This window comes from Chionomys nivalis, chromosome 26 (assembly GCF_950005125.1).
Source record: "Chionomys nivalis chromosome 26, mChiNiv1.1, whole genome shotgun sequence".
In the NCBI taxonomy this organism is placed as follows: Eukaryota; Metazoa; Chordata; class Mammalia; order Rodentia; family Cricetidae; genus Chionomys; species Chionomys nivalis.
In genome coordinates this window covers 26,545,320-26,570,515 of record NC_080111.1, presented here as the reverse complement: position 1 = coordinate 26,570,515, position 25,196 = coordinate 26,545,320, and the positions used below count along the sequence as shown (strand labels likewise).

Below are 25,196 nucleotides of genomic sequence, written 5' to 3'. Positions count from 1 at the left end.
CACGGATGAACTCACTCAAACTGTAGAGTGCTCATTGCTCTGTTTATTGATGTAGAACTGAGCTAAAATCACTGGGGTTGAGTCCTGAAGTCTTAACTAATTACATAGAGGGCTTTTGCTTGTTTGATTTGTGTTTTTTAGTATGCCATTTAGAATTTTGTTGGACTCTTGGGCAACTAGACTTACTGAAAGCCGAGTGAGAATGGAAAGAAGGTTTAGATTCCAAAAGGCTCCAAGTACGGCTAACTGTGGACGGACCATCTTTGTCAGCAGAGTGATGTCACTTCATGACGGGGTTGCTGTCTCACAATGACTCGGTTGTGCGCTAACTGTGAACAGATGTTATTCATCCGAAACCTTAAGAACAGAGTCATAGAAAACAGTTCATCTGAAGAGAATTTGTTATTGTTTAGGACAATTCTGTGTGGTTATAATCATCTAGAAAATTCTGTGGGGAAGTTGCTGCAGCTTGCACGCTCTTGCATTGCTTCGTGGTAGAGAAGAAAGACCATGTTTGAGCTCTGGCTTATATTAACCGTCCACAGCACCCAAGCTGCCCGAACAAACCTCACCCATTTGTTTTAATGCTGGGAAATTCATGTGATAAAGGAATTCCCGAGCAATCTAGAAAAGAGTGTGTCAGTTCACTTTGAGAGTCCCACGTGATCACGCTAACACTTTCTTTATTCCTTAATACCACTGTTATTATTTTCATCCTTCTTGGCCCGTGACTCTTAGGAAGAAGCGGGTATGAACTGAAATGCTCATAGGTTCATCTTTCCTAGAAGGGGTAGGGAGAGTCCACTTGAGTTACATTGTCCTTGAGGAAAGATTTTTAAAGGTTTGATGTAGAGATCGGAACAGATAAAAATTTAAGATTTCACCTAATCCCTAAATTTCGGGGGAGAAACACCTAGTGATTTCTACAAAAACTGCGGCTTCAGTATTTATCTGCCTCTCACTCCAAGCATAGTACTCAGGATGGAGAAGGGCACACACACCTGCGCAGAAGTGAGATGAGGGGATTCCTCAAAGACTCAGCAGGGTCTCAGACGTGCACGCTCCGAGACTGCACTCTGACTGCACTCCTGGCAATCGACCCTGACATAGTTTAAGTTTAAAATAAATTTGAAGTTTTTATCTTCCTTTGGAGAAAGATAAGAAGGGCACACAGCCACACAACAGCAAGGAAATATGACCCGTGGGTCATTCGCACAGGACAAAAGGCCTTAATCCCAGCACTCGGGAGGCAGAGGCAGGCGGATCTCTGTGAGTTTGAGGCCAGCCTGGTCTACAAGAGCTAGTTCCAGGACAGACTCCAAAGCTACAGAGAAACCCTGTCTCGAAAAACTAAAAAAAAAAAAATTAAAAAAAAAATAAATAAATAAAAAAAAAGAACACTTTCTCTCCTGGGACGCAGAGGAGGGGAAGCGCCGCCTTGTACTTTCGCAACAGCGCTTCAGGGATACTTTATCCCGCTGCTTCATAAATGCTGTAAATAGATGGTTTACTTCTTTCTTTTTTTGTGGGTGTGTTTGAAATGGAAATAAGCCATCACCACACAAATCCATCAGCACAGCGCCGTGTGAGAGCAAAGGGCACTGTGCCTAGGTCTACAGATTTCTACTGGCTTACTGTGCGGCTTTGGACACGTTTATTTCTCTCTGCGTCCGTTTCCTTTTCCATAACATGATACTTTTTGAACTATCCTTACCTCATAAGGTTGTTATGAAAGTTAAATAAATGTTTGTAAAGTATTCAGAGCAGAACCTGGCTTGTAATGAATAGTAATTGTCATTTAAACAGGCCAATTCGGAATGTCTTGTTGACATTTTTATCACATTAGCTCACATTAATCAGTATAGTTCTTTTCAGCTACAGCTACCTAAAACGCGCGTATCCAGTATATCCAGAGCTGTTAGTAAGCAAGACGTATTGGAAGACTGACTGACTACCGCAGATCCAGGGGCTGATTTTTGAGCTGCTCATTTGGGATTTTCCCCTGTCTGTAATTTTCTGCTTTTGTCACTGGGAAGTATGTAAGAAAAAAAAAAAGTTTAAAAATAAAAATTGCAAGAGCAAGTCTTTTGAATCACCAAAAACAGCGGTGTCCACCAAATCTCCAAGTTTCCCTTCTGTCCAGTTCCTTTTGCCTCCTCTGCCTTCGTTCGGTATGCTGTGTGACACCTTGACTCCACCTTTGACCAGCTCTTCCACGAGCCTTAGGAAACTGCTCAGCCGCAGACCCAGGGGTGTACGGGAAGGGTAGAACCGGGAGAGCGGGTCCCCCATCTGTGCCTAAACATGTAGGCCTGTGTTTCAGGGAACTGCAAAGTACCTTGGGTGTGAAAATTTTTTTTCTTTGAGAAACTAGGCTGCAGCATCACATAGTTATATTCCTAACAGAAATTTTTAGTCTAGCAATTCCTATTAATAATCTCTCTTTTTAAAATGTTCTTTTTTTGTTTTTATTTAGTAAATTTTTCATTGTCAATGATAAATCCAGGAAGACTTCTGGAAGAAGAAATGACTAGGTAATTTATGTGTATGTATACACAGTGCGTTCCTTTTAACATTCCGCTAAAATGGTCTCTTACTGCAGTGTTTTAAGAATATATAAAATATCCGATTTCTTTCCCGAGCTCCACCTCTGCCAATTGTTTGCGTCCCAGCCCCAGTTTCAAGAAAGTTGCTTGCTTATGACCCTTTACCTGCATGTGGTTCCTAGCAATAGATATCCTTTCCATAATCATAGTAATCTTTTAATAAAATTAGTAAAACAGTTATCTACAGTTTTTATTCTCATTTTGTTACCTTGATTCCAGTAGAGCCGTGTATGATCTCCATGCCTCTTCCAGTCTTCCTAACAAATCTCAAAGGCCTGGAGCACAATGTCTGTATATAATTGCTCTGACCTATGAACGAGGGATTTCTGCATGCTAAAGCAGGTCTGAAAAGCGAATGGAAATGAGTTTGTCAAATCAGATTAAAGACAGATTTTAAATCATTGAGAAGGAATTGAGTATTTTAAAAGAAACTGTTAGCCAGTTAGTTACACTTTGTTCCAAACCAATTTGAATTTATTAAATTTCTTATAAAATTCATTTTTAAAAAATAAAGTCTGCAAAATAGGATGATTTGGGTTTTCCTTATGGAAAACCTCCCACTAAGAATTGTTTTACATGGTTCACATGCTTAGTGCTGTTTGCCACGTGGAAGGGGTAGAGACATTTTCAGAATAAGTACACAAGCCCAGGCTGCACTTAGGACAAACTGTCACCAATTTAAAGCAAATCAGTGTCACCATTGTTGGGGGAATCACAGCGGGTGTCACTGTGTGGTATTTCAGGCAAATGTGCCTTCCCCATTGTTCTCCAGATACGCGTATTACTACTCGGGACTAGGTGGCGGAGTCCTTATTGCTGCCTACATCCAAGTTTCTTTCTGGACTTTGGCAGCTGGTCGACAAATAAAGAAAATCAGACAACACTTTTTTCATGCCATCCTCCGACAAGAAATGGGCTGGTTTGACATCCAGGGCACCACTGAACTCAATACGCGTCTGACAGAGTAAGTGTATTGTTGACGTCACATTTCGATGAGGAGATGACGCACTCTGTGGAAACTTAAGGGAAGGAAGATTTGAAACATTAAATCATGACTTTCCGTGTTAGTTATGAATTGAGTGTATATCTGATAGTCATATAGAAGCCTCTATAGCTTATGCCACATGTCCCATTTATGTTCGGGTTTGTTTTGCCCCTCTAATTATTTAGTGAATCTATTTGAAGACTGCGTGTGTGTCGTACGTGCATTTCTCTTTCATGGAGTTTATGACGGGCCTGGCAGGTGCTAGCTCCTAAAGATGGTGGAATGGATGAGCAAGGGGAGGCCTTAACTACAAGGACTTACTTTAGCAACTGCGAGCGCTTCGCTTGCTTAACAAACACTCGAGGGCCTATTAAATGCTAAGCGTCCTCCTGGGGACTTGGGACGTGAGCAAACAGAGCAAGCTGCTCTGTCTCTTTGGTGTTTTGCTCCAGTACGGGGAATAAATGATCAACGTTTCCTCAATGGGCATTCTGGCACATGCACAGGTAAGGGCAGGAAGAGAGAGAAGACCAAGGCATTTAGAGCCTTCGTGTTTCACTCTGAAAGAAAGGGCAGCCATGTCAACACTGTAAGATTTCCTTTCTTTGGATGGTCACATTACAGTCACACTGACCATGAGAACACAGCAGGGGACAGGCTGAATACCTCGTGTTTGAGATGCTTGTAACTAGGAGTTGGTGCTGATGTGTGGACTTTTGGGATTTTGACGTGTCTGTATACACTTTACCAATGGAGCACTCTTAAAAGGAAAAATCTGAAATGCCTTCTAGCATCAACACAGTGCTCATAAAGTTACAAATGCTGGCTGTGGTGAAGAGGGGAAAAAAAGAAAGAGAGAGAGAGAGAGAGAGAGGGAGGGAGGGAGGGAGGGAGGGAGGGAGGGAGGGAGGGAAGGAAGGAAGGAAGGAAGGAAGGAAGGAAGGAAGGAAGGAAGGAAGGAAGGAAGGAAGGAAGGAATAGAGAGAGAAGAAGGGAAGGAGAAAGAGTAATACCTTTTCTAATTTCTTTGTTTAAACATATTGACTCTTGGCCACAGTGTTAATGCTTCTGTGATAGGATTAACGGATTTCATAGGATCAGCTTCATAGCCTTAACTTCTTAGAAACATGAACTCGCCCTGAGTTTCCTTTGTGTAGTGTTTGCATGGGGAAAGAGCCAAGAGGCTGACTCTAAACAAGATTCACAGTAGGATGGGCATGGTGTTCTTATCTGTATGTTTATTAAATGTCTACTTCACCTTCTGACTGAAGACATCCTGACTGTAACCACCTAGGTGTGATCTTTTTTAGTGACATCTCCAGAATCAGTGAAGGAATTGGTGACAAGGTTGGAATGTTCTTTCAAGCAATAGCCACGTTTTTTGCAGGCTTCGTAGTGGGGTTCCTCAGAGGATGGAAGCTCACACTGGTGATCATGGCCATCAGCCCCATCCTGGGGCTCTCTACAGCTGTGTGGGCAAAGGTGTGTGAAACCCCAACATTCTTCTGTGTGTTGGCCCACAGAGAGTTGCTTTGTGTATTCAGAGTGTATATGTATCTACTGCCCATTCAGATGTGTGCTCAGTGTCCGCAGAAGCCGTGTACAGAAGTATGTCATTCACATAGAGCTTTAATATCAATATTAATGTTTAATATGATTCCAAACACTACAGTTCTTACCCTAATCACTATTTTTCATTTCACTGTTACCTCTCTGAGTAAATATTCTCATGTGATGTTTGAAATAACAGGTATGGTTATATTTTTATTTAAGGAAACACAAATTTAAACATAGTCCTCCAAATGATTGAACAAATAATAGAAGTTATAAATGTGGCAGGGGTTATAGTGTCCGTGACAATTACATAGCACTCTGTCGATTTTAACTTGTATGCATACACATAAAATCATATTTACTTGAGTTAACATTTTAGAGTAGAGTGAATTTGATGGCTATTTTTATACACTCTTAAGACTGATGATTCACTTAATCACTTGTATCTCTTTTGTTTTGATTTTTTTCTCCTCTGCTATCTTATTTAACCATCCTATTATCTAGTTCTACTATCTGGATTCACCATTAATAGTTTGAAAGTATCATTTTCATCTTATCTTGCAAAAATGAGGATAAGTCCTCATTTTTTTTTTTTAGTTAGATCCCCAGAAACCAAATTTAAAAAAAAAAAACAAAAAAAACAATTCCTGGGTTTGGTGTTACAAGTTTGTAAGGTCAGCACTGGGGAGGCAGAGACAGGCAGGTCCCTGGGGAGGGCCATTGAGCTAGCCCAGCCTAACTAGAGAGTTCCAGGCCTGGGGAGGGCTGTTGAGACAGCCTAGACTAATAGTGAGCTCCAAGCCAATGAGACTGTCTTTAAGAAACATGGATGCTCAGATTGGAATAAGATATAGTATTTTTGCTCTTAATACTCTTTTTATGTGCAAAATATGTAAACGTCTCTCTCTCTCACACACAAATTATGACATTAGAAAGGAAAAGCATAATTCATCTTTCCAAGGTATAAGGTTTTATTTTATCTAACTTTAGAGTTGACAGAAAAAAAAAAAACATATGAGAGGTGTGGAATTTGACAGGATTCTCAAATAAACTTTCCCTGATGATTTGGGTAGCCCGGATCTAGCCTTTATAAGAGGCACGCTAAGACCCGTCTTGAGACCTGGTTTCAGTGTTGTGAAGCGTAGGGTCTATATGGGCAAGTGGGGGATAAGGCACTGTGAAGACTGTCTTTTACCTCTTCTCTCCATGCAAAAGTCGTGACTGTGTCTCTTCTAAACAGATCCTCTCAACGTTCAGTGACAAAGAACTAGCTGCGTACGCAAAAGCAGGTGCCGTGGCTGAAGAGGCTCTGGGAGCCATCAGGACTGTGATAGCTTTCGGGGGCCAGAACAAAGAACTAGAAAGGTCAGGAAGTTTCTTTGTCTGCTGATTCACTTTTATGCGGTTTCATTCATTCTTTTGTGGTATGTGTTTACCGCTCTCTCTTTCCTGATAGTCACCTTCCCCATATGATAGAAGCATCTGTCACCACTGGCTGTGACTTGTCAGGTTCATACTGGGGGTTCTCATCCTTCTGTGCTTTACAGACTCTTTTAGAGGCCCGATGATGCCTAGGGGCTTGTTCCCAGCATAATATTTCTAACTGCACAAAAGGAAATATGCCGGGTCTCCAAGGCCATCAATAAATACAGTTACCAAGGTACTGTCTACTCTCCCACCCCCTTAGTGGCAATGAACTGGAATACAGAAGAGAAAAATCTGATATGTGGATCTCCTGGTCACAACCCAGAATTTTCTGTGGTGCTGGGAGAACCGGACATAGCTCAATGCCAGAAACCCTTTTCTATGGCCATGTGCTGGAGGACACAAGCAATTGCTCAAAAAACACAATAACACAAACAGAAGCATTGAGATAGCATTGATAAAGGGCTCTATATACTTAGTTTGCATATCTTGATGAGTTTGGAGACAAATATATGTGTATATAAATCATTAATATTCTCATTAAAATAATTTACCCCAATAAAGTTGAAATATGACCCCATATAGATATATTTTTTATGTGAGATTTTTGATACCCACAACTCTTTGAATACAGTGTCTGGAAATTCCCCGAGTTTCCAGTGTTACACACACGGGTTCTCCAACCCCTTCCTCTTCATTTTCTGGTTTTCTGTTCTTCATCCCTCTTCCCAGCCAGCATGTCTCTGGTTCTCTAACCTCTTCCTTTTTTCTCTCTCACTGCTGCTTCCTGTACACAATAGTCCCCACAGACCACACTAACCCTCAGTTGGACCTCAGGATGGCAGTGTAATCACGCCGCTCCGTTACCCAGTGAAGGTAATTACAGCATGCCGGAGCATTGTGTCACCTGGGGCACAGGGCAACCTTGCTGCTGCTTGCACCTGGAGGCTCTGCCGCTCAGCAGGAACCACAGTGTTGGATGTGGTGCCCTGGCTGCCTCCTGGAACACAGCTCTGCTGAATGAATGCAACATTCACAGTGGAGGAAAGGACTCTAGAGAACTGGGTGCTTAGAGGCGTTTAAAAAAACCTTTTCTGCGTGGCAGCATACATTAAAAAAAATGACTAATGAATTTCCATGCCTCATTTGGTTGAACTAAAAATATAGTGGTGTTGCTGGGGAGTGTTGGTAAAAAGAAATACTCCAGTTTATATGATGTTTTCCCTCAGAGTTTCATTGTAAATCCATTAGGGAGCCAACCCTGGAATTTCTACAGTGATTGAATCTAGCACGGAAGAGTGTAATTAATTTAACCTGATGTAAAAATACTTTAATTTGTTAAAATCATTCATAAGATCTGTAAATACATATGTATACATATATAGCTGCATATGAAGTTAAAATATTCCGATACTAAAATACCATTCAAAAGTAAGATGATAATAGGATGAAAAATATAAGAAAATATGTTTTAGTATGGTAGGAACAACAGAAGCAAGAATTACCAAGTTCGCCACCAACTATACAGACGTTAATATACTAACTCCGCTTTGTAGTTATCTGCCAGCCTCGTGATTATCTTCCTAAGTAGTCATTAGTTGGTAGAGTTCTTGCCTCCATTTCTCAGTCAATGAAACTAAAGTCGAAAAAAAATGGAGAAAGAGTTTATGCCCTGTAGGAGGGACTTTCTGACCTTACACCTGACTTGGCAATGGAGGCAGCCTGATTTATAAAAATCCCTTACCCAGAAGAGCAACATAGGGAAAATGTCCTTTTCTATAGAGAGGAAAGTAGAAAGGTTGAGTTAAGAATGTAACCATTAAAGAGTCTAGAGTAGCCATCTGGTGTTATGTTGTTTATTTGAATCCTACCTTAATCCTGACGGGTGATGCTGGTCATGAAGATAATAATAAGATTTTTTTCTACCCCAGGAGTGTGACTTCAATTCCGGGACAGCCATGGGAACACTAGTTGGCATGGGGGAGTTCAGCGTAGATGAGGCAGGCCGGTCAGGAGCAGGCTAGGTCTGTTTTAGTGAGCACTGATCCTGAATGGGGCCACTTCCCAGGATGCTGGGGCTCCCAAGAGTTTATTGCCTTTCTTTTAAAAACTCCTTGCTGAAAAAGAGGTGATTATGGTTCAGGTTGTAAATTGTTTTTCTCATCATAACATTCCCCTCTTCATTTTCTGGCAGGTATCAGAAACATTTAGAAAATGCCAAAAAAATTGGAATAAAAAAGGCTATCTCAGCGAACATATCCATGGGCATTGCCTTCTTGTTAATATATGCATCCTACGCACTGGCCTTCTGGTATGGGTCCACTCTGGTCATCTCCAAAGAGTATACTATTGGAAATGCAGTGACAGTAAGTAATACCTCCGATATTTACGAGGAATCTGTGCTGATTTTCCACCCATCTTCTCTTTCTTGTTTAAAGATTTGATTTTAGTGTTATTTTAAGGTGTGTGTGTGTGTGTGTGTGTGTGAGAGAGAGAGAGAGAGAGAGAGAGAGAGAGAGAGAGAGAGAGAGAGAGGCGTGCAAGTACCTACTAGAGGTGTAGGATTCCTCTGGACCTGGAGTTAAAGAAAGTTGTGATGAGTCACCTGCTATAGGTACGATGAACCAAACCCGGGCCCTGAAGGAGCAGGATGCATTCTTACCCTAAGCCATTTCTCCAGCCCCTGCCTATTCTTTTTCCATCTTCCTTCTTTTGGAAGAATAAGTTGTGGTTGTTTGTTTTATCTTTGCTGTGGTGTGGGTAGAGCTGACCTTCTGGAACATACAAGTCCTAGTGATGAATGGGGACAAGATAATAACATGTGGTTTGACCACTGGGAAATACATATGCATGCAAAGGGAAGTGAAGACGGAAAGAATTTATGAATGGAATACTTTATGAATGGAATAGTTTGTCCTGGAATTTCCCTTATTCTCCTGTTGAGTTTAACTTAAGGATATTGTAGTAAGGAGAGCGGTGGGTCGCTTCCTGCCACCCGGCTAGCTTTACCCAAAATAATTACACAGAAACTGTATTCTTTTAAACACTGCTTGGCCCATTAGCTCTAGCCTCTCACTGGCTAACTCTCACATCTTGATTAACCCATTTCTAATAATCTGTGTAGCACCATGTGGCTTACCAGGAAGGATTCTAGCCTACATCCATCTGGGGTCAAAGAATCATGGCAGCTGACTAACTTGGCTTCTTCCTCCCAGCATTCTGTTCTGTCTACTCCGCCTACCTAATTTTCTGTCCTATTATAGGGCCAAGGCAGTTTCTTTATTTAACCAATGAAATCAACACAAAACAGATGACTCTCCTCCATCAGTATATAATATACATCAATTATCATAGATAGGTCATTGTGTAAAATAGAATTCAATTCACAGCACAATAAGTGCCAGCTTCTTAAAATATAAAAAAAAAAAATTTGTTAGTTCACTTGTCTATGTGAAAGTGAAAATACCCTCACAACACGGTTATGAAAATAATATATTCTAATTATTCTAAAGATTAAAATAGCCGGGCGGTGGTGGTCCCACGCCTTTAATCCCAGCACTCGGGAGGCAGAGACAGGTGGATCTCTGAGTTTGAGGCCAGCCTGGTCTACAAGAGCTAGTTCCAGGACAGGAACCAAAAAGCTACAGAGAAACCCTGTCTCGAAAAATCAAAAAAAAAATTAAAATAAACACTTTTAACATTTAAATTACAGTCTAAAAATTCATATAGACTTGATGGTGAATTTTGGGATGCATTTTCAGATATATACGCTTTCTCTCCCCAAAATGAGGTCATAATATCTAGGTTTTTCTTGGGCAATCTTTTTATAAACCACTGATATTATGTGATCATCGTCCCATGTTGGAGTCGGTCAGTACAAAATCATTTAAATAGAAATGTTTCAAAACTTGTTTCTTACTTGTTTCTTAAAATGAAAATCCTAAGTATAATTTGGTCCCTGAACTTTTTCCATACAGAAGCTTGAATCTCACAATGTACCCTACGCTGGCTTCACCAGGCCTTGGGCAAGGCTGAGGGTATTAGTAACAACCGCGCCGCCCCAGCCCTCTCTTCTCTGGCTTCACCAGGCCTTGGGCAGTTCACCACATTTTCTCACTTCCTCCTTTCCTCCTGATGACTCGACAGAGTCTTATCTTGACTTTGCCATTAACCTTGTGATGAATTTGTCCACGTTTGTAGCATGAAGAGAATACCCGTGTCACAGGCTGAAAGTGGCTTCCAAGATAAAGGGAACCTGGCGATCCCTACACAAAGGGCTGAGACTGTTGCATTAATGTCTTAGCATTTACTCTGATGGAGAAGTTTTTCTCATTGGTCCTTATTTATATTGAGATAAGAGACAGATAATAAAATGTGTTTGGGTTTTATAAACATGAACAAGACTGTTGTTTCAGAGAAAATAAGCTATACGTAGAAGTTTACTTTGCCTGGAGAGAAAAGAGTAATTTCTCTTCTATATTTTTCTTAAATGATGTATGCCATTAATTTGGTTTCCTGAAACTGTATTCTTGGATTTATATATCTGTTTATTTTTCAGTGAAAAAAAAACAAGAAAAAAATGCATTTTTTTGTGTGCTGTAGAACAGAATAACCAGAGTCTATAAATTTTGTGTCCTATAAATGGGTGAACTGACTAGGAATGGTCACACACACCTTTAATCTCAGCACACAGGAGACTGGGCATAGAGAATAGGGGTTCTTATGAGGCCCAGGTCAGCCTGGGCTACATAATGGGTTTCAGACCATCTTGGTCTACAAGAAAATATTTTTTTTAAAAAAAAAACAAGCATAAGTTAACATTTTGCATAAAATGTTGTTCATATGTCCATATATAAGTCTGCAATAGCCTTTCAAGGGAAAATTCCATGGGGTCAAAATCTGTAATGTTTCCTATTGAACGTTTTGTGCAGTTCCCTGCAGAGATAGAGAAAATGGTAAAGAACTGAACAATAACACTAGTGGGAAAGTACTTTGGTGGCATCAACTTCGCACTAGTGAAATGGGTTTCAGAAGTCTCTATGACAGGTAACTGCATAATCAGAAAAAAATGCAGCAAATAGTTTGGAAGACTAAGCAAAACTTATTTTTGATGCTGAAAAGCACAGGTCATAGAACACTATATTAATTTTTATAAATTTTGTTCTCTACTGAAGCAGTTTTTATTTTTTATTAAAAGGATTAAAGTGCTTATCACGCTAATTATATACACGTATCAAATTAGCACAGTGTGTCCATAAAGATGTACAAATACAGTTTCTTAATATGAAATAAAGATTGCCAAGTGTTCAATAAATCTTAAATCCCCTCCTTTGTACTTGGTATTTCAAGCAAGCTGTAACTCGGATGGTGTCGTTCTGCCCTAACCATTCCCCGTGCTCTTTCGCTCAGGTGTTCTTCTCAATCCTCATTGGTGCTTTCAGTGTGGGGCAGGCGGCCCCCTGTATTGATGCTTTTGCCAATGCACGAGGAGCAGCTTACGTGATCTTTGACATTATTGATAACGTGAGTAAAAGCATACCTATTTGGCCATTTAGAAAATCTACGCATATATACCAAAAACTGGAAGTGAAATGTCGCATGAAATTAAATGAATATTCCCTATAAACTTTTCAGGAAAAAAGTATCATGTAACACAGTACACGTCTGCATACACACATGCACATGTATACATACGTACACACAGGTGCCATGCACACGCATGCCCACACATCCACATGCACACACACACCACACCTTCACTGTGGGTTTGCTCACATGAACAAGAGTATGCTACTCCAGGTTTTATTTTTAGCATTTGATGAGCCCTATTCCTTAAAATATAATTGCTTATTCTTTGATAAAATAGTCATTGGATTTTGTTTTATTTAGAATCCTAAAATTGACAGTCTTTCAGAGAGAGGACACAAACCAGACAGCATCAAAGGAAATCTGGACTTCAGTGATGTTCACTTTTCCTATCCATCTCGGGCTAATATCAAGGTACCGTCAATAGTACTGGAATTCCCAGCTTAAATAATCTCTGATCACTGTTCTATAGTCTACTTCCTGGGATGTTTATGTACGTTGTCCTGTTGGAGTTAAACTCTTAATTGATTCCTCCCCCCCCTCCCTAGTTTTAACTAGTATTGAATTATTCCTTTTATGGAGCTGTGTTGTGAAGTGTGTTCTGCCTTGCTTTCTCCTGCAGATCTTGAAGGGCCTCAACCTGAAGGTGCAGAGTGGACAGACCGTGGCCCTGGTCGGCAACAGTGGCTGTGGGAAGAGCACCGCTGTCCAGCTGCTGCAGAGGCTCTACGACCCCACAGAGGGTACGGTAAGTGGGAAGAGCCAAGTTCCCCAGCTGGGGAAGCTGGGCGCAAATTGACCCTAGGTATTGTTTTCTTACAGATAAATCTGTGTGTGCATCTGAGCTTGGCAAGAGCACACAGTGTCGCAACACATTGGGACAAGGCACATATTTCTGGGCATGGGGCAAATGCTTTCAGTGAAAGCCTTGAAGCAACAGGCACTAGACAGGACACTTCTGTCACCAATATACTGCTCCCAGCTGAGTCTCAGTTGACAAAACAAATTCCACAAAGTTATTTCTGACAGTCTGGAATTGTGGCCATAGATATCTTAAAACTGCAATTACATTCAGCAAAAATGGTTGTTTTCTTAACTTTAGTATAACATGGAGAAATCGGAATCTCCTACCAGAACAGAGGTGAGAACAAGCTAGAATATTCTTTTTTCCCCCTCAGGGAATACACGTACCCTTCACCTAGATCTACTAGTCATCTTTATTTTTGACCCATTTACTTTTTTCTTCTTTTCCGTGTATGTGGGCTAAGCTAAAGGATATGATAGACTTCAGAATATGTTTCCTAAGAGGGCTATTCTCTTGTACAGAGAATGACAATCGAAATTGTTGAAACCCCAAGTTAACAACACTAACTCATTTTACACTCCTCTTCAGCTGTCCCAACTTAAGGACATTGTGTTTCCCAAATGTTGGTCATCAACTATGAAACACAACTCTACAAAGGATCTTAGCTCTCTTTCTGTGACCATGGCCAACAGCGACTGAGGGTAGGGAAGGGTTTATTTGGCTTCTCCTTACTGGCGATAGTCATCATTGAGTCAGGACGGGAACACATGCAGGACCTTGGAGCAGAGGTCATGGAGGAAGTGAGTTGACTAGCTGGCTCTCTGTATCATGTTCACTTACATCCCATACCCAGGCCACCTTCTCAGGGAATGAAACTACCCACAGTGTGCTGGGTGCTCCTATATCACTTAACAGTTTACATTTTAGAAATTAATGTGAGTCTATGAAAGCAACCCTGCTGATTTTAGGATATGAACAAACAAATGATTGGAGAACAAATATAAAGTTATTTTCTTTACGTACCCTGGTAGGTCTACCATACTCTAGCACATGACTACATCCAAGGGTATATAGACAACAGAGGTTGGACTTTATTTATGTGTGTGTGGTGTATGTAAATGAAGACAGATAATTTTTAATCTCTATATATAAATCATAATTTATATATATGTATGTATATATAAATAAGAGTTTGTGGGTGTAGAAGGGAGCTGGATCTGGGGAAAGTTGGGATGAGAGGGTGAATGTATCAAACAATATATGTAATTCTTAAACAATTAAGCTTTAAAGGAGAAGATAAATATCAATTTACAAAGTATTTTTGAAAAATGGTCAGCTTAAACTATGGGCTATAGATTCTGGGAGGACAATCATTTCTTTACTTGTATACTCCTGCCCCCATGAGCCCACCAGGCTCTAACAGATAGTTCCAAACCCATAGTCACATAGATGGCCTTGGCTAAGCTCAGTGGGTCAAAAAATACAGCAAAAAGACACGAACCAGGGGAAGGAGCTGTAGGTAGGAGGGAGAGTTGACAGGGACAGGGACGGGAGGAAGATGAGCGAGGACTGCGGTCAAATAAGCAGAATGAATTATTTACATAATCTGTATTAAACTGCCAAAGAACAAACAATTAAAAAGTGGTCAGCAATGGATCCCAGTCCTAGTAAGGTATAATGAAGAAGACGTTTTATTTATTTCTGCTTATGCTATCCATTACTAAGTTACTTATGAAGCAATGTATTTAGCTTTTCTTTATCAAGGAATAAATGCCCAGCAAACAACAGTAAATTGGCATTGAGTAAGAAAAATCTTTCTTCTCAACTTAATACTTCTCTGCTTTTAGAATATGTTTGAAAAAAATGTTCAAAAGTTAAGAAACGATAAAGCAAATTATGGTATGTTAAGCATAACAAAACACCAAAATGTCATCTAAATATATGTGGATTGGTTAGGTAAGGGGGCATGTTAACTTAAATTTACATGAAACAGTGGCATGCCTAAAACATAACCGGACTGGATGTGCACTGCCAAGGAAGGGCCCTCGAGTATATAAAAGGCCTTGGGGTCATTTTTTTCAGCACTGTGTATATAACAATATATCTAAATTTTCTTATGGAGGATAACTAATAATCTATTTTTTTTAAAAAAAAACCTATATATATGAAAATATCAGGAGAAAGTATGGATGCTTTATTTTATTCTTGCATATTACTGTTTATATTAATTGTTATATCTAACTTTTGAATGAATTCAATACTAGCTAAGATGTTCTCACAGTAAAGAGCCATTGTGCCTTAGAGATCAGGTCGTTTAAGATACCGACTAGGAAATCTTTCTTCCTTCCAGATTAGCATCGATGGCCAGGACATCCGGGACTTCAATGTCAGGTACCTGCGGGAAATCATCGGAGTGGTCAGTCAGGAGCCGGTGCTGTTTGCCACCACGATCGCCGAGAACATTCGCTATGGCCGTGGCAATGTAACCATGGAGGAGATAAAGAAAGCTGTCAAAGAAGCCAATGCTTATGAGTTCATCATGAAATTACCACAGGTAAAGACTCCCTTAAAATCGGAACTGAAACATTAGGGACTGAGTTGTTGCTTCAGAGCCTAAAGTTTGTGTTACAATGTTGCTCAACCTTGCTGGGTGAATCCCTTGAATTATTCAGTTAAGGGTGACAGACTATATTTGTATGAAAACTATATAAACCATATAGGCTATGTGGTGGTGACTTTCAAATTCAGTGTTCATTTGTTATAGTTTATGACCCATTATGACAGTCAAAGCTTCAGCTGTCTCCATCTATCTCTACAAAATCTATACTTTCGTATTTCAAATATTTGAAGAAGGCTGACATGAGCTGGAGAGACGGCTCAGCAGTTAAGAGCACTGGCTGCCCTCTGGGGGGCCCAGGTTCGATTCCCAGAACCCACATGGTAGCTCACAACTGTCTGTCGCTCCTGTTCCAGGTGATCCCTCACACAGATATACATGCAGGCAAATAGTGGACGGCTTGCCGAGCATGCTCAAAACCCTCCTGGGTTTAATCCGCAACACTGTAAAATTAGTTGAATGAATGTTTCCAGAGTTTTTCTGGGTTTTCTGTTTAGAAATTTGACACCCTGGTTGGTGACAGAGGGGCGCAGCTGAGTGGGGGACAGAAACAGAGAATCGCCATTGCTCGTGCCCTGGTCCGCAATCCCAAGATCCTCCTGCTGGACGAAGCGACGTCAGCCTTGGACACCGAAAGTGAGGCTGAGGTACAGGCGGCTCTGGATAAGGTCAGTACCTTGGGGATAAACACCGGGGATTGGGGAGAGACAGCAAATTGGAATGGTTTGCAAATCTCTGTCAGTTCTTTTGGAGTCTAGATTGAGAAACAAACCCATAGGGCAAATGAGGTCATCTCTTGGGGTTTATTGATTCTCCTGGTCTGCTGCAGAGAGAGGTCAATGGTCTTGGCTACCGTCCACCATGGTGCAATGAACCTAGATTAAAGCTTGTGGGAGGAACTATCTAGTTTTGCTTCTTTCTTGCACTTGGTTCTGTTTGACAAAAACACTTATGGTAAAATATGTGAAGAAATTAATTTTAAAAATTTATAATTTCTAAGTATTTTTCTATAACAATTTTTAGTGATAGCATAGTGTTCCTTTCTGTGGTTTGCTGTACTTTATTTTAAATTTTAAGCTATTTCTTTGTAAATTTACTCATTTTGTTAAACCAATAAAAAGACAAATACATTGAAATATATGTGAAATACATATAAATAAATATGTGAATATATATGGTGCATATAACATATAAATTATGTTCAGATCAGGTTCTGGAGAAAGATATGGCTTCATAATAACCTCCCTAAAATGTTTCTGCCAGTGTTCAGTGCACCATACAGCTCAGAGGTAGGTCCCATCAGACAAACATGAAGACACCTATCAGGTCAAATCTTTAACTTTCTTGAGTATCAGATACTCCATAGTGTTCCAGAGTAATCGGCCCTCATATTGAAAGGGTTGCCCCCTGCCTGGTCTGGAACTCAAATGTGACTTTTGTCTTCTATGGAAGAGAGGTGCCTGTGCTTTCCTTACACCAAAATGTGGGTGTCACTCTCCTCTACCTCAAACAGCCTCTACCCAAGGCTTGTTTGTGCCTGTTGATTGACGGTGTTTGCACCATAATCCCAATGTACCACAGATCTGTCCGTTTCACCTTTAGGCTAGAGAAGGGCGCACCACCATTGTGATCGCCCATCGACTGTCCACAGTCCGAAATGCTGACGTCATCGCTGGGCTTGAGGATGGCGTCATCGTGGAGCAGGGAAGTCACAGGGAGCTGATGGAGAAGGAAGGGGTCTATTTCAAGCTCGTGAACACACAGGTACCGCTTGCCAAGTTGCTTTCCCTCTGCTGTCTGGGCGGCTAATATGGTAGTCTTTAAGTTACTAAAACAAATTGCAGCTAATTTCACACAAGGAAATAATGACTAGATCGAGGCATTAAAATTAGGCAAGCCTCAAAGCCTTAATTCATAACCTGGGAAAGAGCGAAAGGCCAGGGAAAGACAGGTAAAGGCAAAATTCACAGTTAATGTACCCATTAGATCAGTGATTGTCTGATTTTTTTATTGATTGTCTGGGGCATGTGTCCAAACCAACAGGTCCTTCTCAGTGGACGGAGAGAGAGACCTACAGTGGTCGGGGAAAGGGCTGCAATTTCCCGATCCTTTGTAGACAAACTTGGTAAAGCAAGTGGCAACACTCAGAGCTTTCGGAAGTGAATGGTTGGTTTTAAAAAATTGTTTTCTCTAGCCACTAAAACACCTTGTCTCCTATTGTGTACTCTCATTTTAGTAGCCTTGCAGAATAAGTAACCTAGAATGTCCCTGTGACTGCAGTTCATACATTTTAAACTATGTGCGTCTGCTTGGCATTATAATAAGCTCCTACATGTGTGTTGCAGATTTCCCCCTTGACATTTCAGGTACACATCATGAAATATTATTTCAATTACTCAGCGGTAGTTATAAAAGTATGTGAAACTACTTGTTTCTCTAAAGTTGAATACTTAGCTTGTTTTGTTTTTTTTTAAACATTTTTTTCTTTATTTAAACATTGCAGTACAGACACAGATGAAAGCAATGCTAACAATTCCCTCAATTTCCCAACAAGCCCCAGCCTGCTGAGCATCAGTCCCGCATTTGGATTAGCAAGCCTACTGTGAGACATTGCTATATTTCCGAATGCCTAGCCCTGAAATGTGAGACCTAGGCTGTTGCTCTTATAGAACAAGAAATAGAATTATGGTTTGTAGAGACTGGGGAGTGGTGGGGAGCGCCAGAGATGCAGGCAGAGGGAAGGAATGTTCCAGAGCCCAGAAGGGCAACTATGACTGACTACAGTGAGTTCTGGATGTCAAAAGAGCTGAGAGAGATCATTTCCTTTTCATCTGTGCGGACTGAAACCAGAGCCTTGTTGTGCAAGGGAAACATTCCAACACCGAGTTACTTTCTTGGCACACTAGCACGAGGAGAGGAGACTTTGAAAAGTAACCAAAATGTCAATCACCCTGACCAGTCATGGCGATTTTAACCATGTAGAGAAGTGCACTGGTGGCTGGGATGGAAGCTCAGCCAGTAGCATGCTCCTCTTCTAAGCACGAGGACCTAAATCAGTTTCCAGAAGAAAAAAAAAAAAGTCAGGCATGATGGCATGTACCATGTAGTGTCTGAGGACAACAGGTGGATCTTTGGGGGCTTCTGGGTGGCCAGGCCAGCTTACTTGGAGGGTTCCAGACAAGTGAGAGACCCTCTTTCAGAAAAAGAGGAAAGGTGGACAAATCCAAGGCACCAAACCTGAGGTTGTCACCTGCCCTTCACTCACACGTTCGGGGGCACACACACATACACACACACACACACATACACACACACATACATACATACACGCATGCACACACACACTCCCACACATACATTTGCACCCCACACAAAATAGCACACTGAGTTACTCAATGTGTGCAGTACATGTCAAGTAAAACACATATGCTAATATGTTATACATATTACATATATATCCTAGAAAGTAAACAAATCACACAAACATCTGAGTACCCTGGAAAACCACTGACCACTTTTAAAGGATGGGATTCGTTATTTAAATCATATCGTATTGAGCTGTTACTGTGTTTTTAAAGACCCAGACACAGGACAGTTTCAAAATTTCAAATTCCTCAAAGAACGAAATGTCAGAAAAAAAATATAATTCAGTTTTATATAAAGCCTCTTTATCAATTTCTATTTTAAAATATATGTAATTATAATGGGTAAGGCTGTCACTTGGACAGAATCTAGGCCCCAGGAAGATGGGCCTCTGAGGCATGCCGTCTTGGTTTCACTGATGTGGGAAGACCCGCCTTGACGGTGGGTGGAGCCATTCCCTGAGCGGACACTCGCAGACTCACCAAGTGCCATTGTCTTATTGCTCTGATTCCTGATGCTGGAACCACTACAGCTGCTCCCTCAAGCTGTGACTGGGATGGACTGTAGCCTGGAATTGCCAGCCAATCAAAGCTCTTCCCTCTCCCTTAAGCTGCTTTTGCTCAGCTATTTTATTACAGCTAAAGAAACAGACATGGTATTTTAAATGGGATGACATGTGGGATCCTCAAGTGAAATAACTCTTACCCGTCCTTGTCTGTCCCATGTCTGTTTAACCCATAAGAATGACCTCACACTACTACAAGGACTTCGGCTGGGAGACAACCAGATTGCTCTAAAGTCTGTACCATATTCTCTTGGCCTTCTTTCCCAAGAGAACGCGTTCATTTTCAAACGGAAGGGTGGTCCAATATGTATAAATTAAAATAATATGCAGCTAGTTGGCAGTAGTAGTGCTGCCAAATTAAGCCAATTAGGCCTTGTTATCCCATGTGAAGTGAATCGGGCTACATTGAATCAGCTCTGCTGCTTCTGCCAGTTCTGGGGACTTTAGGACCTGTGTGTTTCTCCCTTGGTCCCCTCACCACGCCTACTTCTGAGTTTTGTTTTGCCTTCTCATGTAGTGGCATTTCAAATGCATTTTAATAAATAAAGATTGCCTGAAGATCTGAGAGTCAGACAGCCCCACTGGTCAGCCTTAGAGACCAGGTTATGGTAACACACACCTTTAATCCCAGTAGCCACCCTGGTTGCCGTAGAAATCTGGTGGTGCATGCCTTTAGTCCCAGTGGTGCACGCTTTTGATCCAAGCCCTAGAAAGGAATATAAGACGGGGTGAGTCCGCTCTCAGATGCAGGCTCCTGAGATTCTAGGAGGAAGGATCGCCATTTCACACTGAGGTCCAGGTTAGAGTTAGTGGCTGGCTCTTTTGCTTTTTAGATCTTCAGGTTGAACCCAAGTTTCTATCCCTGAGTTTTTATTAATTGTGCTTCACTCCCAGTTCCTTGTTGGTCCTTTAGCAGAGATGGAGGATGGAACCATGGTGACCTTGAGGGCTCGCTGGATGCTCAATTTAGTGCTGTTTCTTTGTTCTCAAACCTCAACCTGTTTTTAATTCAACTCTGTAGATATCTTGATACATATAACATCTAGAGTTGCTTTGTTATTCAAAACTTGGAGATTCTATTCATCTGGACACACACACACATTTTAATGATTTATCTGTGACTCAGACATCAGGAAGCCACAGCCTGTCAGCAGAATTTGAAGTTGAACTAAGTGAAGAAAAGACTGCAAGCAGCATGGCCCCCAATGGCTGGAAATCTCACTTATTCAGGAACTCCACGAAGAAAAGTCTTAAAAGTTCAAGAGCGCATCAGCACCGGCTAGAGGCAGACGCCAGTGAACTCGTAAGTTGTTTTCTGCTCTGGGTAAAGCCTTTGTCTAGGGGTTTTGCTGTCTTAAAAGAATATGTGTTTCTTACCGTGGTCTGCATGCCTTTTTAAAGAAAAGGAAATCCAATTTTTAAATATATTTGACAGTGAATTAAACAAATAGGAATGAAAGATGGATTTCCTAGGGAAATAAAGATAAAATATAGTCTTTGTGCTGAGATGTTTAATCTTCCCCTTCGTAGTCCAGAGATAATAAAGCTAGTCCCAAGTGAGTCCTGGGATGTAGTGGGAGACCACTTGTCGGTTCCCGGCTGCTCAGCCTTGAAATAATCACACAGAAACTGTATTATTTAAATCACTGCTTGGCCCATTAGCTCTAGCTTCTTCTTGGCTAACTCTTACATCTTAATTTAACCCATCTCCATAAATATGTGCATCACCACGAAGTCGTGGCCTATCAGCAAAATCACATCTGTCTCCGGCAGCGACTCCATGGCTTCTCCCTAACTCCGCCTCCTTTCTCCCAGCATTCAGCTTAGTTTTCCCCACCTAGCTCTGTTTCCCTATAGCTCTGCTATAGGCCCAAAGCAGTTCCTTTATTAACCAATGATGTTCACAGCATACAGAGGGGAATCCCACATCACTGGGATCAGCCTATGTGATGAGAAAGTGGCTGTGATTAATCTGGCAGTCCTGGGCAGACAAAGGAGGCCAAGCCATGTCCTTTGATTATTGATAATGATGCTGTTCTACATTTGAGAGGATCTGGATCCATCTGTTTCTGTCTGTTGCCTCCTTTGATCTGATAGCATCGCTGTTAGAAAGGCAAAGCCATAGCGTTATACACTGATGGGAAACTACAGCTCAGCTCAGGTGGCCTAACCATGACTATCACACAGACCCCAAGCTGAAACTTTGATCCTGCTACCTCACAAGCTGCAGATCAGAGACAGTGGTCACAGCATGGAAATTTTCACCTGTGTGTAAGGCTCATGTTCAACCCTGTGTCATTGTAGGTACTGTCAAGGACAGGACAATTTATTTTATTGAGTCTGCATAACAGTTGAGGGTAATAGTCATGCCTCCTCTTTGTCTACAACACCAGATGGCTGTGTGGTCACCAGCTTGTGTCTGCGGCACCAGATGGCAGTATCGTTAGTTTATTCTGTTATCTATATGTTTTAGGATGCAAATGTGCCACCAGTGTCTTTTCTGCAAGTCTTGAAGCTGAATAAAACGGAGTGGCCCTATTTTGTGGTGGGAACAGTCTGTGCCATTGTCAACGGGGCCCTCCAGCCAGCCATCTCCATCATCCTGTCAGAAATGATAGCTGTAAGTGTGAAGACCCCATGGCAACCTGAGCAGAGACAGGTCATCAGACTGCTCAGCTCAGCCTCGCCAGGTCTGGGGCTAAGTTGCTTCCGGTGAAGCTAAATAGAAGCCCTTAATTTCCTTTTAAAGTCAATCTTACTATAAGAGGAAATGAGTAGCCTCTGAAGCATCCTGTCACAACGTTAGGAACTTACAAAGTATAAAGTCAACGAAGAAGTCACTCTGGTCAACTGTCATCACTTGGGTGAAACCTGGGTCAGGTGGTAGCTCGTATCTGTTTATCTAGAAGGGTTGGCAGTTGGCTCACAGGACCACAGGCCCGGAGGGATGGAATGGATGGGAAGTTGAGTTCACGTCCTACTCTCCTGGAAGCCCAGGTTCTAGGCACGGGCTGGCCTCCATGTTGAGCATGTGGGTGACCCCAGGAACTATGCTTCCCATTGCACAGTTGTTTCTTCATGTGTGGAATGAGCAATCTCACAGTGCCTGGGGATGGACAGCACATAACTAACCGTGTGGGGGCATTTCAGAGTGTCTGCCAATTGTGCAGCTTCAAACCCAATCATTAAACCCAGCGAGGGACATGAGTACGAAGCCATCCAAAGTGTCTGTCTTCGTGTTGTGTAAACACCTTAACCACCCTCTATGATGATTGGGGAGACTTGTTGAATAGAAACTAATTGTCCTCCAACATGCTGAAACATATTAGTCTCATGATGTCAGGCATTGATCTATGTTAAGACCATTAACAACAAAAAATTAGAAAGGACCTCTGAGCCTTTAAATTTCAGTATAAGACAATCTGTGGCTTTCTTGTACCTCGAGAGACTCATGACTTGCAGGCACATTTTTTAAGGTCCAGACGCCAGAAAGACAGTTCATGAAATGAACCTTCCTTTGGCGTCTCTCACACACAACACACGCACAAAGATGCAGCCTTAGAATGTGTCCGGTATTAGTAAGTGTTTTAAGAGCAGAGCATGGGGACAAGGGAGAGGAGAAGGTTGGTCAGGGTAAGCTCCTGAAGGGGAAGGCTGAGGGCTGGCGCTAGGGGACAGAGGAAGAGGAGAGGCATCGCACAGCCCCCTGCTGTTCTCAACCTATGTATGACCCATAATCCCCCAAGTCACAGATGACGCCAGGGTCTACAAGGAGGGAGAACAAAGAGTTGTTTATTGGGATCATGAAATCCTGCTGGCAATGGAGGGGACGAAAAGCCCTATGACAATATGTATGTCTGTCAGGCCACTAAACTGTACACTTAATAATGGTTAAAATGCTCAATCCTAAGCTAGTTGTGCTTTCCCGCAATTCAGAAACACTACATATGGAAAGACTGCTTTCACAGATTGTCTAGGGCGGGAGTGAGCAGGCCGGGTCTGGCCATTCACGCATGCTCTAATGCTCTCTCTAGATCTTCGGCCCCGGGGACGACGCAGTGAAGCAACAGAAGTGTAACGTGTTCTCACTGGTCTTCTTGGGCCTGGGGGTCCTTTCATTCTTTACCTTCTTCCTTCAGGTAAGCAGTGATGCTTGCTCTGCCTGTCTGGGATTGGAGACACTGATACAGACCTAACCAAACAACAGACACTCACACTGAAGTGAGCGGGAGGCAAGGCTCGTTAGAGGGCACACCCCTTCACCGGGAAACCCCAAGTGTGCAAACAAGTGTGTCCTTGGCAAATAGTCACTATGGCAGAAGAAGTCCCAGGCGCATCCACTGGAAACTGAAAACCAATAGAATAAAATCCTCTCTTTTTTTGTTATTACTTTTCCCAATATCAAGTAACTTTGAATTTCTTTTCCTTCCTAATTGGTGAACTACTAGAAAGGAATACATTTATATTCATATATTATAGACCAGGCCAGGAAAGCTCGTCAAAACCAGGCAGGTGGTATATATCTATAATCCCAGCACACGGGAAATTGAGGCAGAAGAATCACAAGTTAGAGGTTGGCCTGGACTACACAGTCCTGATTCAGACAAGTAGAGAACAAGACAAGAACAAGAAATTGGTACCTGTTTTTTTTTTGTTGTTGTTGTTGTTTTTCTACTGAATTAAGCTTTCCCCAAGCCATGGTCAATCCAGTGGGCACAACAGGGTTCTCAAAGACAATCTGGGGTGCGAGCAGAATGTAACTAGTCATGCCCAGCATGCTTCTCTCTTTTCATTAGAGTCAGAGGTAATGGCAAGATGAGATTTTTATCTGGAAATCATTGCCTTGTCAGGAGCGCCTCAGAGGTGCCAGGCTCTCTGGGAAGCAGGATTCTGGAAGGTATAGGAGCAATGGGGCAGCATGCAGCAATCCCCTGGCAAAGACAGGTGAGGACAGGCCTGTCCTACACAAGGAACCGGTGAGGCAGCTGCAGCCCGCTTATTCTCCAGGCTTAGTCAAGAGTTCAGCAGTGTGCCCTCACAAGTGTTCGCCACAGCCTGCCCGGCACTCACAGCATTGCTGGAGCCCAACCACGCTACGTGCTCCAGAAGCAAGGCCAGCTCTGGACGTCTGGGCTCCTCTCCAGCTTGGACACAATTGTTAGGGAGAGGGAAACTGTCTGGCAGGGAGACTTGGAGAGGAAGTGAAACCTAATTGTTGGCTATTCCGGGAGCAGGTGGGGCTGTGCCAGTGGAGGGGAATCTCCTCTTTCTACAGCACGGCAGCCAAAGCGCGTCTCTGTGCAGAATTTGGTTTCTTGGTTTCATTATGTTCGAAGTGTTAGGAACACGACAAATATTCTAGTTCAATGCGGTATCTTGGTTACTGAGACGCTGCCCTCGAAATGAGAGAGAAGTCGAAATGGGACACGTGCAGGTTTTCAGTGTTACCGCTCCAGCACACACCACGGACTCCGCAGCGCCTGCGTTTTAAGTTGGCCTTTGTTATTTGCATCGACATACAGATACTGTAAAATCGATGCGAATGCACGCAGTTGCGAGAGGAAAATCATGAGAATCAAAGGAACCTGAGCCTTTTCTCTCCCCCAGGGCTTCACATTTGGCAAAGCTGGCGAGATTCTCACCACAAGACTGCGGTCCATGGCCTTCAAAGCGATGCTGCGGCAGGTGAG

At 42.1% G+C, this 25,196-nt stretch overlaps 1 protein-coding gene across 11 annotated transcripts in view; it reads left to right on the top strand.

Moving 5' to 3' along the window:
- Abcb4 (ATP binding cassette subfamily B member 4) overlaps window positions 1–25,196 on the top strand; it is a 73,103-nt gene that overhangs the window by 27,833 nt on the left and 20,074 nt on the right. For 9 of the 11 annotated variants that reach the window (XM_057758376.1, XM_057758374.1, XM_057758379.1 and 6 more), the window contains 15 exons: window positions 2,477–2,534; window positions 3,379–3,570; window positions 4,902–5,073; window positions 6,386–6,510; window positions 8,765–8,936; window positions 11,980–12,093; window positions 12,460–12,570; window positions 12,779–12,904; window positions 15,312–15,515; window positions 16,076–16,246; window positions 17,181–17,342; window positions 20,633–20,809; window positions 21,980–22,126; window positions 23,541–23,645; window positions 25,114–25,191. In XM_057758376.1, the coding sequence (XP_057614359.1) occupies window positions 2,477–2,534; window positions 3,379–3,570; window positions 4,902–5,073; window positions 6,386–6,510; window positions 8,765–8,936; window positions 11,980–12,093; window positions 12,460–12,570; window positions 12,779–12,904; window positions 15,312–15,515; window positions 16,076–16,246; window positions 17,181–17,342; window positions 20,633–20,809; window positions 21,980–22,126; window positions 23,541–23,645; window positions 25,114–25,191 (2,114 nt within the window). Of the gene's footprint in view, window positions 1–1,107; window positions 2,535–3,378; window positions 3,571–4,901; window positions 5,074–6,385; window positions 6,511–7,375; window positions 7,447–8,764; window positions 8,937–11,979; window positions 12,094–12,459; window positions 12,571–12,778; window positions 12,905–15,311; window positions 15,516–16,075; window positions 16,247–17,180; window positions 17,343–20,632; window positions 20,810–21,979; window positions 22,127–23,540; window positions 23,646–25,113; window positions 25,192–25,196 lie in introns of those variants that run through there. The other 2 variants (XM_057758381.1, XM_057758383.1) reach the window with 2 other exon arrangements.